The following is a 15,421-nucleotide window of genomic DNA, read 5'->3' as shown; positions in this document are numbered from 1 at the left end:
GCACACATCTTTCCCCTCAAAATATTTGCCACACTGTGAAACTGCCTGAAATGGGAGGCTGAAGGGATAAGCAAGTGGTCTCTGAGAGCAGAACTGAGTTTCTGGTAATCTCTCAGGGCCAAGGAAACAAGTACTAGAGTCTAGAACATGCCAAGGGGAAGGAACCCAGTGAATACATCAGGCCCCTCAAAGAAAGCCCTGAACAGCTGTGATGTAGGAATATTAAAGAATAGAGGTAGACAGAACGTTACCAAAACAACACAGCCCCAACTCAACTTGGAGACTGACAGGAGTGAAGCTACCCAGTCTACTGCTCTAGCCCAGGAAAAAGCAAACTCTCCCTGAAGAGAGAAAATAGAGAGCAGTACTATCCAGCAGAAAAATAGTGCAGCCACAAATGTGACCCATGTACACAATTTAAAATTTCTTAATAATTACATTTTCAAAAGTCAAAAGAAACAGGTCAAAATAATTTTATATTTAGTATATACAAAGTAACACTTCACCATGTGATCAATATAAAAAGTTGTTAACGGAATACTTTACATTATTTTTTGTTGTACCAAAAAATTCAGCATTTTACAATTACGGCATACCTCAATTAGGATTAGTCACATTTGAAATGCTTAAAATTAAAAGTCACATGCAGCTAGTGGGACTGTATGAATAGCATAAATCTAGACCTGCAAAAACATTTTCTCCCAATGTCCAGCAATCAATGAAAAATTGCTATTAATATGCCTAAGGAATTAAGAGGCCAACATGAAGAAAAAAGACAGAAAATAGAAAATGAAAAGATAAATAATTTCATGTGAGTATTGGAATATATTTTTAAATGTAAATTATAGAGCTGAAAATAAAATATTTGCAATCAAGAATTCATCAGACTGATCAGTAAGTTATCTATAGGAAAAGATAAAATGGACATAAGAAGAAATAGAAAATATGATTAGAACTGTGCCTGTTAAGGAAACTGCCTCATAATTTAAAATCTATCACAACACTCCAGTTCCATATGATTTTGCCAGTCAATTCTTCCAAAAATTCAAAAAGAAAAGTGTATCAATTTTGCACAAAGCCTTAGAGAATAAAAAGAGGAAGAACGCTTTTAACTGTTTCTATGAAGGCACCACAAGATTAGTTCCAAAACTTGGTAAGGACATTAAGAAAGAAAATTACAGACTAATCTTTCTCATGACAACAAATAAAAAATTTTAGAACAAAATATTAGTAAATCAAATCAAATGATAAAGATAAAGGATAATATATCACAGGCAAATGGGGTTTATTCCAGGTATACGAGGTTAGAATATCATTTGAAAATTAATGTAATTGATTTCACCAATAGAAGAAGGGAGAAAAATAATACAATCATCTTGGTGATGCAAAAACAGCATTTCAAAAATTCAATACCCATTTATAATTTAAAAACCCTTAGCAAATAGGAACAGAATGCAATTTCCTTAATATGAAAAACAGCATCTTTCAAACAAATAACCTACAGCATTCATATACAATGGTGAAATCTTGAAAACTTTCTCAGTGAGATTATAAACAAAACCAGATTACCACCACTTCTATTTAACATTGTACTGAAGGTTTTAAGCAGTGAAATATTGCAAGGAAAATGGAAAGAAGTGGAGGAGAGAGAAGTAGAAGGAAGGAGACAGGATAAAAAGGATGCCAAACGAAGAAAAAAATAACATTATTTGTAAATTATATGACTGCAGATCTAGAAGATACAAAAGAATCTATTAACTATTAGAATTAATAAGAAAATTTAACAAGGTCACTGGATACAAGGTCAACATAAAGGTATAACTAAAAGAGCAGGTAATTAGTGGAAAGATATAGTAGACTAATGGAACAGCTAAGAGACTTCAGAAGCAGACCCACACATTTACAGCCATTTGATTAATGTCAGAGATGACACTCTGGTGCAGTAGAGGAAACATGGTCTCCTCAAATAATGATGCTGGATATTCTGATCTTCTATTTGGGAGAAAAAACATAATTTTGACTCCCACAATTCCCAACATAAACAAAAATGAGCTCCAGTTGGATTTAGATCTAAATGTCAAAGGTAAAATGTCAGAAGCTTTTTTTACAAGAAAATAAAACATGTTTGTAACCTTGGAGTAGATAAAATTTTTAGGACACAAAAAGTACTCATCGATAAATATTGATCAGCTATCTTAAAACTAAGAACTTCTGTTCATTAAAAAACACAATTAAGAAAGTGGAAAAAACAAGCCACAGACTGGAAAATATGCCTATCTCCAGCAAAGGACACCTATCTTGAGAATACAATATACACATATATAATATAGATATAGATATAGATATAGAGATAGAGATAGAGATAGAGATAGAGATAGAGATAGAGATAGAGATATACACACAATATACAAAGAGTATATATCCAACACATGTTCAACAATGTATACTCAAATGTTCACAAGAGTATTAGTTATAATAGCCAGAGTATCCAAATACATATTGACAGATTAAAAAATTGGAATAAATCACAAAATGGAATATTCTACAGTCAACGAGAATGAACAATCTACAACTACCCAATTACATAGATAACTCTCACAAACATGTTGAGTAAAAGGAGCCAGATGAAAAAAAGTACAGGCACAGGGCACCTGGCTGGCTCAGTCTGAAGAGCAGGCCACTCTTGATCTCAGGGTTGTGGGTTCAAGTCCCATGTTGGGAGTAGAGCTTACTTCAAAAAAAAAAAAAAAAAAGTATAGGCACAATATGATTCCATCTTTATAAAGTAAAACATCACAAAATAAAAACAAAAAGATTTTAAAAACGCAGGTGAGAGTAATCCATATTGTTACAAGTCAGAATAATGATTAGCTTTGAGGAAGCATAAGGAAACATAAAGGGGGTTTCTGGATTTTTATTTGGTTGCTGGTTATATAGGTCTGTTTAGTTTGGGAAAATTCAGTGAGCTTTTCACTTATGATATATGGACTTTATTGTTTCAATATAAAAATTTTAAATTAAAAAAAAAAAGACCCAGACCTTTCTGCTCTGTCATGCTGTGTGTCTATGTTGTCTGCAGCAGCTGCAAGCATCACGCTCTCACACAACAATATCCAAAAAGGCTTTCTCCTCTGTTAATTATGAAGAAAAATATTTTCCAGAAGCTATCAGATTTCCCATTGGCCAGGTCTGCGTCACATGTCTATGCATTAAGTGAAAGGGAAGTTGGAAATGGAGACTCGGGCATTTTCTATTTTTATTGTGGAAAGTGGTCTCTGTTGGCAGGGAAGAAAGATGGAGGAAGAATGCTACATATGGTAATCAACACTATCTGCTACCCAGGATTATTATTAGTGGCCTCTTAACTAATCTTGCCATAGCTACTTGTCTTCTTCCAATCTAAGCTTGGATTAGCAGCAGAGTCACTAGATAAAAATGTAAAGTTGAAAAACCTTTCATTAGCTTCTCATTTTAATAGGAATAAATCCACAATCCTGCATGATCTGGTCTCTGCTTACCTCTTCAGCCTTATTCTGCATGGTCTCTCACCTATATTTTAGTCCTATAACCTGCAATAATGCAAAAACAAATTAACATTGTACAGGAAACTGGTTCTGAGCATACTCCAAAGATCAAGAGATGACAGAAGTATTAATTGTATGTCACTGAAAATGGGTCAACTCTCATGGATATATATGGTCATGAATATCTTAGGGTTATATATGGGAGCAAAGATTTTTTAAAATTTTAATGATTTGCTTGGAAAACGAGAAAACAAAAGAGATAGAAAATCAGTGGCTCAATGCAGGAGGTATAAGAGCTAACAAGTGTGAATTCAGAAAGAACAGAGCAAACAGAGAGCAAAAATATGAAAGAATATAAGAGCACCTCCCAGAACTAAAGGACAGGTGCCTCCTTACTGATGGAATCCACTGAACCCCCAGCACAATAAAGAAAACACACACACCACACACACACACACACACACACACACACACACACACACACACACACAATCATGGCATAGCAGCATGAAATTTCTGAACATGAAGGGTAAGGAGATTATAAAAGCTTCTATAGAGAAGAACCGATCACATGCAAAGCATCAGGAATCAAAAGTGGTGTTGTATTTCTCAACCTTTACACTGAAAACTATGAGGCAATGGAGAATGTGCTTAAAATTCTGATGAAAAATTATTTCCAAACTAGAATTCCATACCCAGCCAAATCATCCCTCAAGGGTGAGATTAAAATAAACTTTTCAGTCATGCAAGGTTTCAACAATTTTACCTCCCATGTGGAGGATGCATTCCACCGAAAAAAGAAGTAAATCAAAAAGATGAAGACCTGGGATGCAGGAAACAAGGGATCTACCAAAAGAGAAGATGAAGGAAATTCCCAGGATGATGTTGAAGGGATGTCTTACGCAGATAGCTGTCAGACCGGGTCGTCTGAGAAACAGATACCAAGACATGCATAGAACTTAGAAATTAGAAATGCCAGAAATTTATTAGGGGAAACATCTGCGAGAGAACATGGGGAGGGAGCCGGGGAGGCTGGAAGAACTGTCAGATAGTGATGCAGGTCTGACCCCAGGGGAAGGAGACAGGGAGGGAAGGTTGGAAAGTTGGGTGGACATGTGTTAGACTGCAGTGCAGTTCTAGGGAACGTTCAGCAAGGCCATCAGGGTTCAGCCAAGGTTGCCTGTCAGAGGACTCTAGAGTCCCCAGGAATGAGCTGCTTTCGTACCCCTGCTGTTTCGGTCACTGGCTGGGGGCAGACTGCAGGAGCACATGGGCTCTGCGCAAACGTGGAGATGGATTTCAGACAGCAGCAGCTGGGGCCATCAATCAGTTACTCCCCACAGTCAGAGATCTGAGAAGAATATTCTCATGGCCACCTGTGATGACTCTACAATGTGCCACGGTGGCTAGCCTAAACTACATTTCCCAGGATTCCCTTCCTCACATGTTTCTGGTTATGTGAGACACAAGGAATATTTTCATGCACAAGATTTGGAGGGCAGAAGTGAAGCAGCAGCCATTTGGTTTTTTACAAAAACTCGAGTTGAGGTAGGTGCTCTTGTAGATCACACGTGCTGTCACTATCTGCTAGTCCCCCTTACTGTCATCGGCATGCAGCCAGGCATGTAACTGCTCCACCTTCCTCCTGCAGTACTCGGACTCCTGGGACAGGTGTGTTTACTCCATAATGAAGGGCATCCGCTTCTTCTGCAGGACACTCACATCACAATGTTGGAGGCAGTGAGAACTGAGGTGGATTCTAATTCATCTAGTTTGTGCTGATGGGTTCCAGCTTCTCTTTGCTCTTCACCACTCTACATTCATGTTCACTTTTGATTTCCTATGCTATGAATTTCAAGCTCCAGCATCAGACATGAAAGCAACAGCCTTAGAATTTACCCATCTTCCACTGTGTAAGGTAAACTCCCTGTATAAACACCCTATTACATACCTCCACCCACCCTCTCCACACACGTATACACATACGTATATGTGTGTGTGTGTGTATATATACATATATATATATATATATATATATATGCTGCATGCACACGTACACACACACATACACACACTCTAGTGCTCTGCTTCTCTGACTGAATTTACACTGACACACTGGCTGAGCTGGAGATCCAGGAGGGATGTCTTCAAGAAAAACGTGGAACCGAGAGGACACATGACTATTTCAAAAGGTATTTTAACCATAAAATACCTAGGAATAGATCTAACCAAAGAGGTGGAAAATCTATACACTGAAAACTATAGGAAGCTTATGAAAGAAATTGAAGAAGACACCAAAAAAATGGAAAAAGATTCCATGTTCCTGGATAGGAAGAACAAATATTGTGAACATGTCGATACTACCCAAAGCAATCTACATATTCAACGCAATCCATATCAAGGTAACACCAGCATTCTCCACGGAGCTAGAATAAACAATCCTAAAATTCACATGGAACCAGAAAAGACCCAGAATAGCCAAAGCAATCTTGAAAAAGAAAACCAAAGCAGGAGGCATCACAATCCCAGACTTCAAGCTATACTACAAAGCTGTAATGATCAAGACAGTATGGTACTGGCACAAGAACAGACACTCAGATCAATGGAATAGAATAGAGAACCCAAAAATGGACCCACAAACGTATGGCCAACTAATCTTTGACAAAGCAGGAAAGAATATCCAATGGAATAAAGACAGTCTCTTCAGCAAGTGGTGCTGGGAAAACTGGACAGCAACATGCCGAAGAATGAACCTGGACCCCTTTCTTACACCATACGCAAAAATAAACTCAAAATGGATGAAAGACCTCCATGTAAGACAGGAAGCCATCAAAATCCTTGAGGAGAAAGCAGGCAAAAACCTCTTTGATCTTGGCCGCAGCAACTTCTTACTCAACACGTCTCCGGAGGCAAGTGAAACAAAAGCAAAAATGAACTACTGGGACCTCATCAAAATAAAAAGCTTCTGCACAACGAAGGAAACCATCAGCAAAACTAAAAGGCAACCGACAGAATGGGAGAATATTTGCAAACGACATTATCAGATAAAGGGTTAGTATCCAAAATCTATAAAGAACTTATCAAACTTAACACCCAAAAAACAAATAATCCAGTGAAGAAATGGGCAAAAGACATGAATAGACACTTCTCCAAAGAAGACATCCAGATGGCCAACTGACACATGAAAAAATGCTCCACATCACACATCATGAGGGAAATGCAAATCAAAACCACAATGAGATACCACCTTACACCTGTCAGAATGGCTAACATTAACAACTCAGGCAACAACAGATGTTGGCGAGGATGTAGAGAAAGAGATCTCTTTTGCATTGCTGGTGGGAATGCAAGCTGGTGCAGCCACTCTGGAAAACAGTATGGAGGTTCCTCACAAAACTAAAAACAGAACTACCCTACGACCCAGCAATTGCACTACTAGGCATTTATCCACGGAATACAAGTGTGCTGTTTCGAAGGGACACATGCACCCCCATGTTTGTAGCAGCACTATCAACAATAGCCAAAGTATTAAAGAGCCCAAATGTCCATCAATGGATGAATGGGTAAAGAAGATGTGGTATATATATACATGGAGTATTACTCGGCAATCCAAAAGAATGAAATCTTGCCATTTGCAACTATGTGGATGGAACTGGAGGGTATTATGGTAAGTGAAATTAGTCAGAGAAAGACAAATATCTATGACTTCACTCATATGAGGACTTTAAGAGACAAAACAGATGAACATAAGGGAAGGGAAACAAAAAGAATATAAAAACAGGGAGGGGGACAAAGCATAAGAGACTCATAAATATGGAGAACAAACAGAGGGTTACTGGAGGGAGTGTGGGAGAGGGGATGGGCTAAATGGGTAAGGGGCCCTAAGGAATCTACTCCTGAAATGATTGTTGCACTACATGCTAATTTGGATGTAAATTTTAAAAAATAAAAAATAAAAAATAAAATAAAATAAAAAAAGGTATTTTATAGGTCGGCAAGAAAACTCAGGGATATACTGATACTGATAACATTTTAAACATTAAGAAAAAAAGGAGGCAACTATTAATTCCAGAAGAATGAAATTATACATATAAAGGAAATTTAAGCATAGGACATGACATGAATCGGGTATGAACAATACTTATGTGGTCATAATAATGAAAATGTGCATAATCAGCAAATACCATGAAAAGTCACACCAGGAAGATGAAGAGAAGGGAAGTCTATGAGAGAAGAAATGGGATTATAGGGCTAAATCCAATATTTCATAGTTAAGACACCATTAGATCATGTCTTTAAATACAGATAGGTACCCATACATTCAGAGTTGTATGTATGTAGTATAGAGATCTATGTACACATATTATTTAAAAATATGAAAGCAAATACATGAAAAAAGGCTAAAATAACTAAGAGGATTGCTCCTAAGGAGTGGGATAGGAGTGTGGGATAGGGAGATAGGTGCTACTACTATAAATGCTGTCACAGTCCTTTCAGACTTTTAACCTATGTACATGTTTCACTATAGTAAAAATACACTTAAACTTCAAAATTAAACTCAAAAAGGGAAGCGTAAAAAATTCAATGTTAAGGTAACTGAAAATTAAAGACTAAGACTCATAAAGCTGGCAAAAACAAAAAAAAAAATAGAGGCAAAATTTGACAATATCAAGTCTAACCCACTTAGAGTTCCAAATCATGCACTAACCGGGGCAACTGGGAGGCTCAGTAGGCTAAGCACCCGACTTCAGCTCAGATCATGATCTTGTGGTTTGTGGATTTGAGTCCTGAGTCAGGTTCTCTGCTGTCAGCACAGAGTCGGCTTCACATGCTTGGTGTCCCTCTCTCTCTGCCCCTTCCCACCCCTCTCTCTAAAATAAATAAACATTAAAAAAACAAACAAAAAAAACCACGAAAAACAAAAACAGGGGTGCCTGGGTGGCTGCGTTGGTTTAGCATCAACTTCAGCTCAGGTCATGATCTCACGGCTCATGAGTTAAAGTCCCACATCGGGCTCTGTGCTGACAGAGCCTCAAGCCTGCTTTGGATTCTGTGACTCCCTCTCTCTCTGTCCCTCCCCTGCTCATGCTCTGTCTCTTTCTCTTCCTCTCTCAAAAATAAACAAACAAAAAAACCCATGCAGCACTAACCTACTACTAAGGATGCATATAGGTGGTAAAACTATAAAGAAAGCTAAGAAATTACTATAAAAAAGTTAGCAATACTGGTTACCTCTAAAGAGCAGAGATAGGATTGTGATAGTGAAGGAAAGAGGTATACTCCCAACTTCTGGGATGCTCATAAGGTTCTATTTCTTACACTAGATAGGTTATATACACATATAAACTGTATGAGTGTTTTGTAAACTTTGGGGAGGAAGGAGCATTAAGCACACGAATGAAACTCCAGCACACAGTTGTAGAACTTCTCATACTACATAGAAAGGTTAGCTTTTTCCTAGTCCTTGTTATTCCAAATGAATTATAATATGCTGTTAAATGAGCTCTAAAATAAATGAATGTTTATTGCATTTACAAGGTAAATTTATCTACGAGGATAACATTGATCTTTTATCTCAGAACAAAAATGAAGTAATTTGTATGTACAGCAGATCTGAGAAAACGTTATGCAAATATATACAATTTTGGACTTTTCACATACATGAGTAATTTTTAAGTAAATTAAAAAGTACATTAATTCTATCCCCTCAATCTTACAACAAGGAAAGGCTAGAGATAGCTTTAAGCACACGTCAGTAATGCATCTAAGCAAACAGGCTGTTTAATGGCCTACCATTTTATTGTAAAGCATTGAAAAACAACGGGAAAAACAGGAATTTAAGATCTGAAAAAATCACTATAAAATGCTTTTTATAATAATCATTTAACCGCCAAGTAAAAAAGTTGCTTGTTTAAAAAAATTCCAGTTGAAGAAGGATACATGGAGACCCAATTCTTTTTTAAAAAGAACTTTCAGGGGCATCTGGGTGGCTCAGTCAGTTGAGTGTCCGACTCCTGATTTCGGCTTAGGTCATGATCCCAGAGCAGCAATATCAAGCCCTTCGTCAGGCTCTGTGCTGCCACTCTCCCCCACTCTTGCTTGCTCACTCTTTCTCTCTCTCAAAATAAAAAAAATTTAATTCTAAAAAAATTTTTTTAATTAAAAAAACATTCAATTTGGTAATGAATCTTTAAAAAGTCTTTTCACAATCAAGCTGCCTTCAAAAGGACTATTAAAAAGCTAACTAGGGCAAGGCCTATAAGAAGCAGGTGACAAACTCAAGTTACATTTAATTAAGAGACATCTAAAATTTTCACTGTAAGGGCATCACAATTATATGATAGCAATGAATAAAAAACAGAATTCTAACTTCTATATAATCATAAATATACTTTCAGGAGATGTGGGGCTCTGAAGCAACTAGAAAGGTAACAGGAAGTATTTAGAAGTGGATGAAAGAGACATTCATTAATTAGGGCTGATTCCAAGTTTTCTGGCCTTATGACTTTTCTTTTTCCATGAGATAATAATAGTTCATAACAACTAACATGTTTGGAACACTTACACTTTGCCAGGCATTGTTTTAGGAGTTTTACACGTACTGATTTATTCTAGTAATACATGCAACAGTCCTACAACGTACACTATTTTCATCTTCATTTTATACACAAGAAATCTGAGGCACAGAGAAGGCAAACTTCCCAAGGTTCATAGTGAAGTGGCAGTGCAGGAACTCAAACCCCAGCAGATGACTCCCAAGCCCATTGCTCTTGGATCTTTATCAATCCAAAGACATAAATGTATAGCCAATAGTTATGTGTAGTTAAACCCAATTTCAAAAGATTATATGGAAAAGCATAGTGGTGGATGCTTTTACAGCCTATAAAAACATTACCAGTTTTCAAGGCTTTGCTCCTTTCAACTACCATTTATTGAGCTGCTACCATGTGCCAGGCACTTAACATACATTTATTTTAATCCTTCCGACACCACATCCCTAATTTACAGCTGAGGGACCTAGAGTTCACAGACAGGTTATATAGTTTGCTGAGGGTCACCTCACTGGTGAAGGAGGAAGCCAGGATTTGAAAGCAATTTCTCTGCCAAAACTGTGAACATCAAAGTAATAAAATAGTCTTAAAATATGTCTGTCTGGAATAAAAATAAAACAAGAATATATTCTGAGATGAGTACAAGTGAATTAATATTGGCAATTCAGAAAGCTACAATACTGTATATTCTTTAAAGAGATGTGGAACTATACTGGGGAGAAAATAGGAAAATACCTCAACTGTGTGAAAAGTCCCACAATATTCACTGTTTTCTATTAGTGATAGTACCTACAAGTAAAGCACGACAATGGGAATAAATGAAATTCTGGTTACAGGTCTAGGCAAAGGTCAAAACCCATGATACATCCCCGGTTACATTAAAAATTAAAATGTAAACATCTCTAGTATTCTCAATAACAGGTTTCAAAACAGCTGAAGTAGCTCACCCACACATATAAATTTTGTCTGCCAGGTCTGTGATTTCCATTGATTCCATAATTCACATATATAATAGATTTTGTTTACGGAAGTATTTTAAAAACTCAAAAACTCACCTTATAATTTATTTTCAGAAGTGTTTATCCAAATCTGGAATATCTGTCTAGAATAGTTCAGGTGGAGTTATACAAAATGAATATTTTGGAGCAAGAAGTAATGAATTTTATTTTATATAGATTTTAAAAGCTCTGAAGTAACTATATAACTTATTGCTTAAATACTATGAAATTTGACTTCATCTTGATGTGAATTACTACAATTTTAAGAAAAATGTTAACTTGTTTCCTAAAACTGCAATCAGTGACAACTGAGTAGAAAAAGCAAAGCCATTTTTGTTCTATTCACATGCACCAACAAACAGCCCAGTGGGGAAATGGCAGTGTGCCAGGTTGCCTTGTGAGCAATTAGGCTTCGTGGCAATCAGGAGACTCAGGAGTCTTAGGCCCTTAGAAAACTAGTATGTTAAGGACGTGGTGCTTTCACTTCGCTTTCCGAGAAACGTATGCGAGATATATCTTGTGTAGAGGACAATTTCTTCCATCTTCAGGACTGAAAGGTTAAGACAACTAATAAGAAGCAAATTGAGGAAAACATTTGAGAGATTAGTCAGAATCATTGCCCACTGGACCTTATGACTAAATGTAATAACTGGTCCCAGGTAGACAGTAAATTCATCCTAATAATCAGAAGTAATAATAACTAAAAGATTCTTGGGATTGTTATGAAATGCAGTTATAAGTGCATTTTAATTGGTCAAGAAATTCAGAATGGAATTCACAGGCAAACAAACTGAAATTATCTATGAAAAAGAGTTGAAATGGGTAAAAACCCAATATCAGCAGAGATGTGTGTATTTACTCTTATTAACCTGTACATGGAAAGTTTCAAAGAAAAAAAAAACCGAACGATTCAGATATACCTTACAGGAGATTGTGGGCATCAACTTCCATTTAATGAAACTTAAAAAAAAATTTTTTTTAAGGTTTATTTATTTTTGAGGGAGAGAGAGACAGAGAGCAAGTGGGGGAAGGGCAAAGAGAGAGAGGGAGACAGAGAATCCGAAACAGGCTCCAGACTCTGAGATGTCAGCACAGAGCCCAATGTAGGGCTCAAACCCACGAACCGTGAGATCATGACCTGAGCCGAAGTTGGAACTTAACCGACTGAGCCACCCAGGTGCCCCACCATCTAACTAAATCAAAGCCAAAGTTCCCCATTATCTGGTAAATGCTTTTTCTTTTTGATGTTTTATGAGTCTGAATGAAAGGCAGAGACTGCGAATACACTGGACCCCATTTTGTAAGTTTGCGGTCTGTGCCTAATACGACACCCAGAAGCATAATAAGAATAAAAATGAATGAAGTGAATGCGATTAGAAATGAAAACAATCAATGTAAGGATCCATAAGTATACTTTCTAATATATTTCTTGGTTACAATAATTATGTAGGGTCATTTGAAAACTTTTACTAATATTGTCAAAAAGCCACCATATTTGAGTATCTGAATTTCAAGTAGGATACAGGACAAATTTACGATACTTTTACAGTCATCAAGCCAAGACACACTTCACTTTATAAATAAAATAGATTTTAAAGGGCAAAAGTCAACATTCAAATTAATCCTTCTTTATATCAAAGGCTCATTATTCCTCACCTTTAATATTTTATAATTTCATTTAAAGTTTTTCATTATTTTGTAGTACATAAACATACAAGGCTTTTCTCTACTTCTTGATGTGCCTGTGACGATCATGTAATACACATCTATAACAACTTATTCTATAAACAGAAATCCTTACAAATTTAAAATGTAAAGACCAACTAATGTTTCACTACACTCAGAAAACACAGAGTCTTTATTCCAAGAGGAACTTTTACTAAAAAAATGATGTGTGAACAGCAGACACTGATGTTCACACAAGCATACTACAGACAACCCAGCAGGCGGTTTTCTGTTTTTTTTGGATTATGCTCTGGAGGTGCTGGCACAATGGAATTTCAATACCATAATTGCTTATTTCTCTGTGTATCTTTAAAATAACAGGTAAAGAAAAAAAATCAACTACAAAAATAACAAAACAAAAAATGTTTTTAATTCTTCTTTTCAAAGGATGTAATTTATAACCATTACACAAATAGAGAAGAAGCACAAAAGGGGGGAAAAAAGAAATAAAGTAATGTTCCAAAGGTTCAGTTTACAAGGACCTCACACTAAGTTTTTTTTTTCTCTTCTCTGCAACTCTTACTAGAAACAGTATTATTTGCTAAAAATGCACTAGCTGCCAAGAGCCATGGTCCATCTAAAGCAAAATGCTTAAGATGGAAACAGAGTGTTAATACAGAAAAAAGAGCAAGATTCAGTATACAAATTTCTGTAAAACCTATTTAAAAAAAGAATAAGATGAAGTTTTGATTTTGGTATCTTTTTGACTAAAAAATCACTGTGGTCATAGATAAAATACTAAAACATATAGCACTTTATTACAACAAAAAGATGTAATCAAATTTCAAACTTTCTAATTAAACCTTTTTTCTGTAAGTTATTGGGAATTCAACACTAGTCTTGGTTCACATGATAGAACAATGGGAAAATTTTCCGAATGGTTGAACACTAACCCTGACAAGTGTGGAGAGCCAACTACAATACATTATATGGTAGCATAACCTGCCACCCACGTTGCTGAGAGAACAGCTTTCAAACACATGCACTGAGCTGTAAAACCACAAAATCCCTTATTACACATTGTTTCATACTCTAGGTGAAATATACCATCAATTCTTTCCATTATAAATCTTTTTTTATTACTATTTTTTGAAGCCCATTTAACAATCTGACTGTCTTTTTCTTACAATGTAAAAGATGCCTTTGTAAAAAGTAAAATGCAACAGGAATGTCATCACCCTACTACAATATTTCAATGAAGGCTGATATCTGCTGCTCAGTTTCTCATAGCTTATTCTGGGGATCCACTTACCTAAAATGCATTTTAAGCTAATGTTCTTTTTGTATTTCCTTTAAAGACCAAGCCTATTGATACTGGTTCACTAAGTTTCTTAGAGCATTTGAAAATATTTACTTTAAGGAAAACTAATCTATTGCTTTGGGGGTTCTTTAATAAAATACATGATTTTCGTCATTACTAAAAAAGAGAGGGAGAGAGAGAATTAAAAACAAATAGTCAAAATTTGTCATGGAGTGAATGTTTTCTCTCTCTGTCTCTTCCCAACATTCCTCCTTCCCCCACCCTGGCACAAATCCAAACCTATTTCAAAAAACAAACAAACAAACAAATCCATTTTAGAGTCAAAGATATAATGGTGCCCTGACAATATGTGTCTTACATTGGTGTAACATGTAAATGAAGCAAGACTGCAGGATGACAAACATGTTTCATCCTCATTACAGCACTGCTTTGTCAAAGATGTGTTCTTACCTTCCAGAAAAGAGCTCACTGCAATAATGGCTATCAAATCTGTACAAAAGGGCTTGATTTACAGACTGGGAAGGGTGAAAAACAAAACAAAACTTAGAAGCTACTTTTACAGAGATTCAAAGACACTACTACTTTGTAGAGATTCAAGATAGCTAAATCGTTTCTAAAACTATGTGTGTCTAACAACTGGCCTGTTTAATTTCTTTCCAAAATTCTCCCTCCTATCCTTTACATTTCATTCCCCGCAATTCCTGCCCACCATGACCCACCTCCAGCCACAGTCTGCTAACTGAATCACAGCATTCCAGGACAGGACATAACAGTTTCTTCTGGGGTTTTCATTTGCAATGTTGTTGGCAAAGAGAACCCTATTTGTAACTGTTCTATTATACTAGCAAGGTCAATTAGTCCTGTGAACTCCTGGTCTTTCTGCCTGATAGCTTGGTGGATTATTCAAGTGGGACTGTTCATAACCCATAACTGAATGCAGCCAATTAACCTCAGAAACATAACAATACTAGTATCTAATGGGATTTTAAGCTTATCTTAACAACATACCACAGTAACGTCATTTTTCCCACATTGGTGGAATATTATTTGATGGAAACTCTACATTCTCCCCAAATTGAATTAATTTGTAAGTTACAATATACAAATTATATAGAGTAATTAAAAAAAGTTTAAACAGCTTTATTGCTATATAATTCACATACCATACAATTCACCCATTTAAGTTTATTTATTTATTTTGAGAGAGAGACAGATAGGCAGCGCACACCCATGAGCTAGGGAGGGGCAGAGAGGATGCAGAGAGAGAATCCCAAGCAGGCCCCATGCTGTCAGCATGGAGCCCAACAGGGAGCTCGAACCGATGAACTATGAGATCATGACCTGAGCCAAAATCAAGAGGTG

General features: G+C 36.4%; 1 protein-coding gene across 5 annotated transcripts in view; it reads right to left on the bottom strand.

Moving 5' to 3' along the window:
- The window catches only part of ANAPC10 (anaphase promoting complex subunit 10), a 106,682-nt gene that overhangs the window by 19,929 nt on the left and 71,332 nt on the right, over positions 1-15,421 (bottom strand). Inside the window, exon 6 of one of the 5 annotated variants that reach the window (XM_040473081.1) lies at positions 11,603-11,623. The exons of the other annotated variants lie outside the window; for them this stretch is intronic. Coding sequence (XP_040329015.1) covers positions 11,618-11,623 — 6 coding nt within the window. The 3' untranslated portion in view covers positions 11,603-11,617. Of the gene's footprint in view, positions 1-11,602; positions 11,624-15,421 lie in introns of those variants that run through there. 5 annotated transcript variants of the gene reach the window in all.

This window comes from Herpailurus yagouaroundi, unplaced genomic scaffold, assembly GCF_014898765.1.
Source record: "Herpailurus yagouaroundi ecotype Mexico unplaced genomic scaffold, PumYag 28, whole genome shotgun sequence".
Taxonomy (NCBI): Eukaryota; Metazoa; Chordata; class Mammalia; order Carnivora; family Felidae; genus Herpailurus; species Herpailurus yagouaroundi.
Note: the sequence above shows the minus strand (reverse complement) of the source record. Positions and strands in the feature narration are given on the sequence as shown.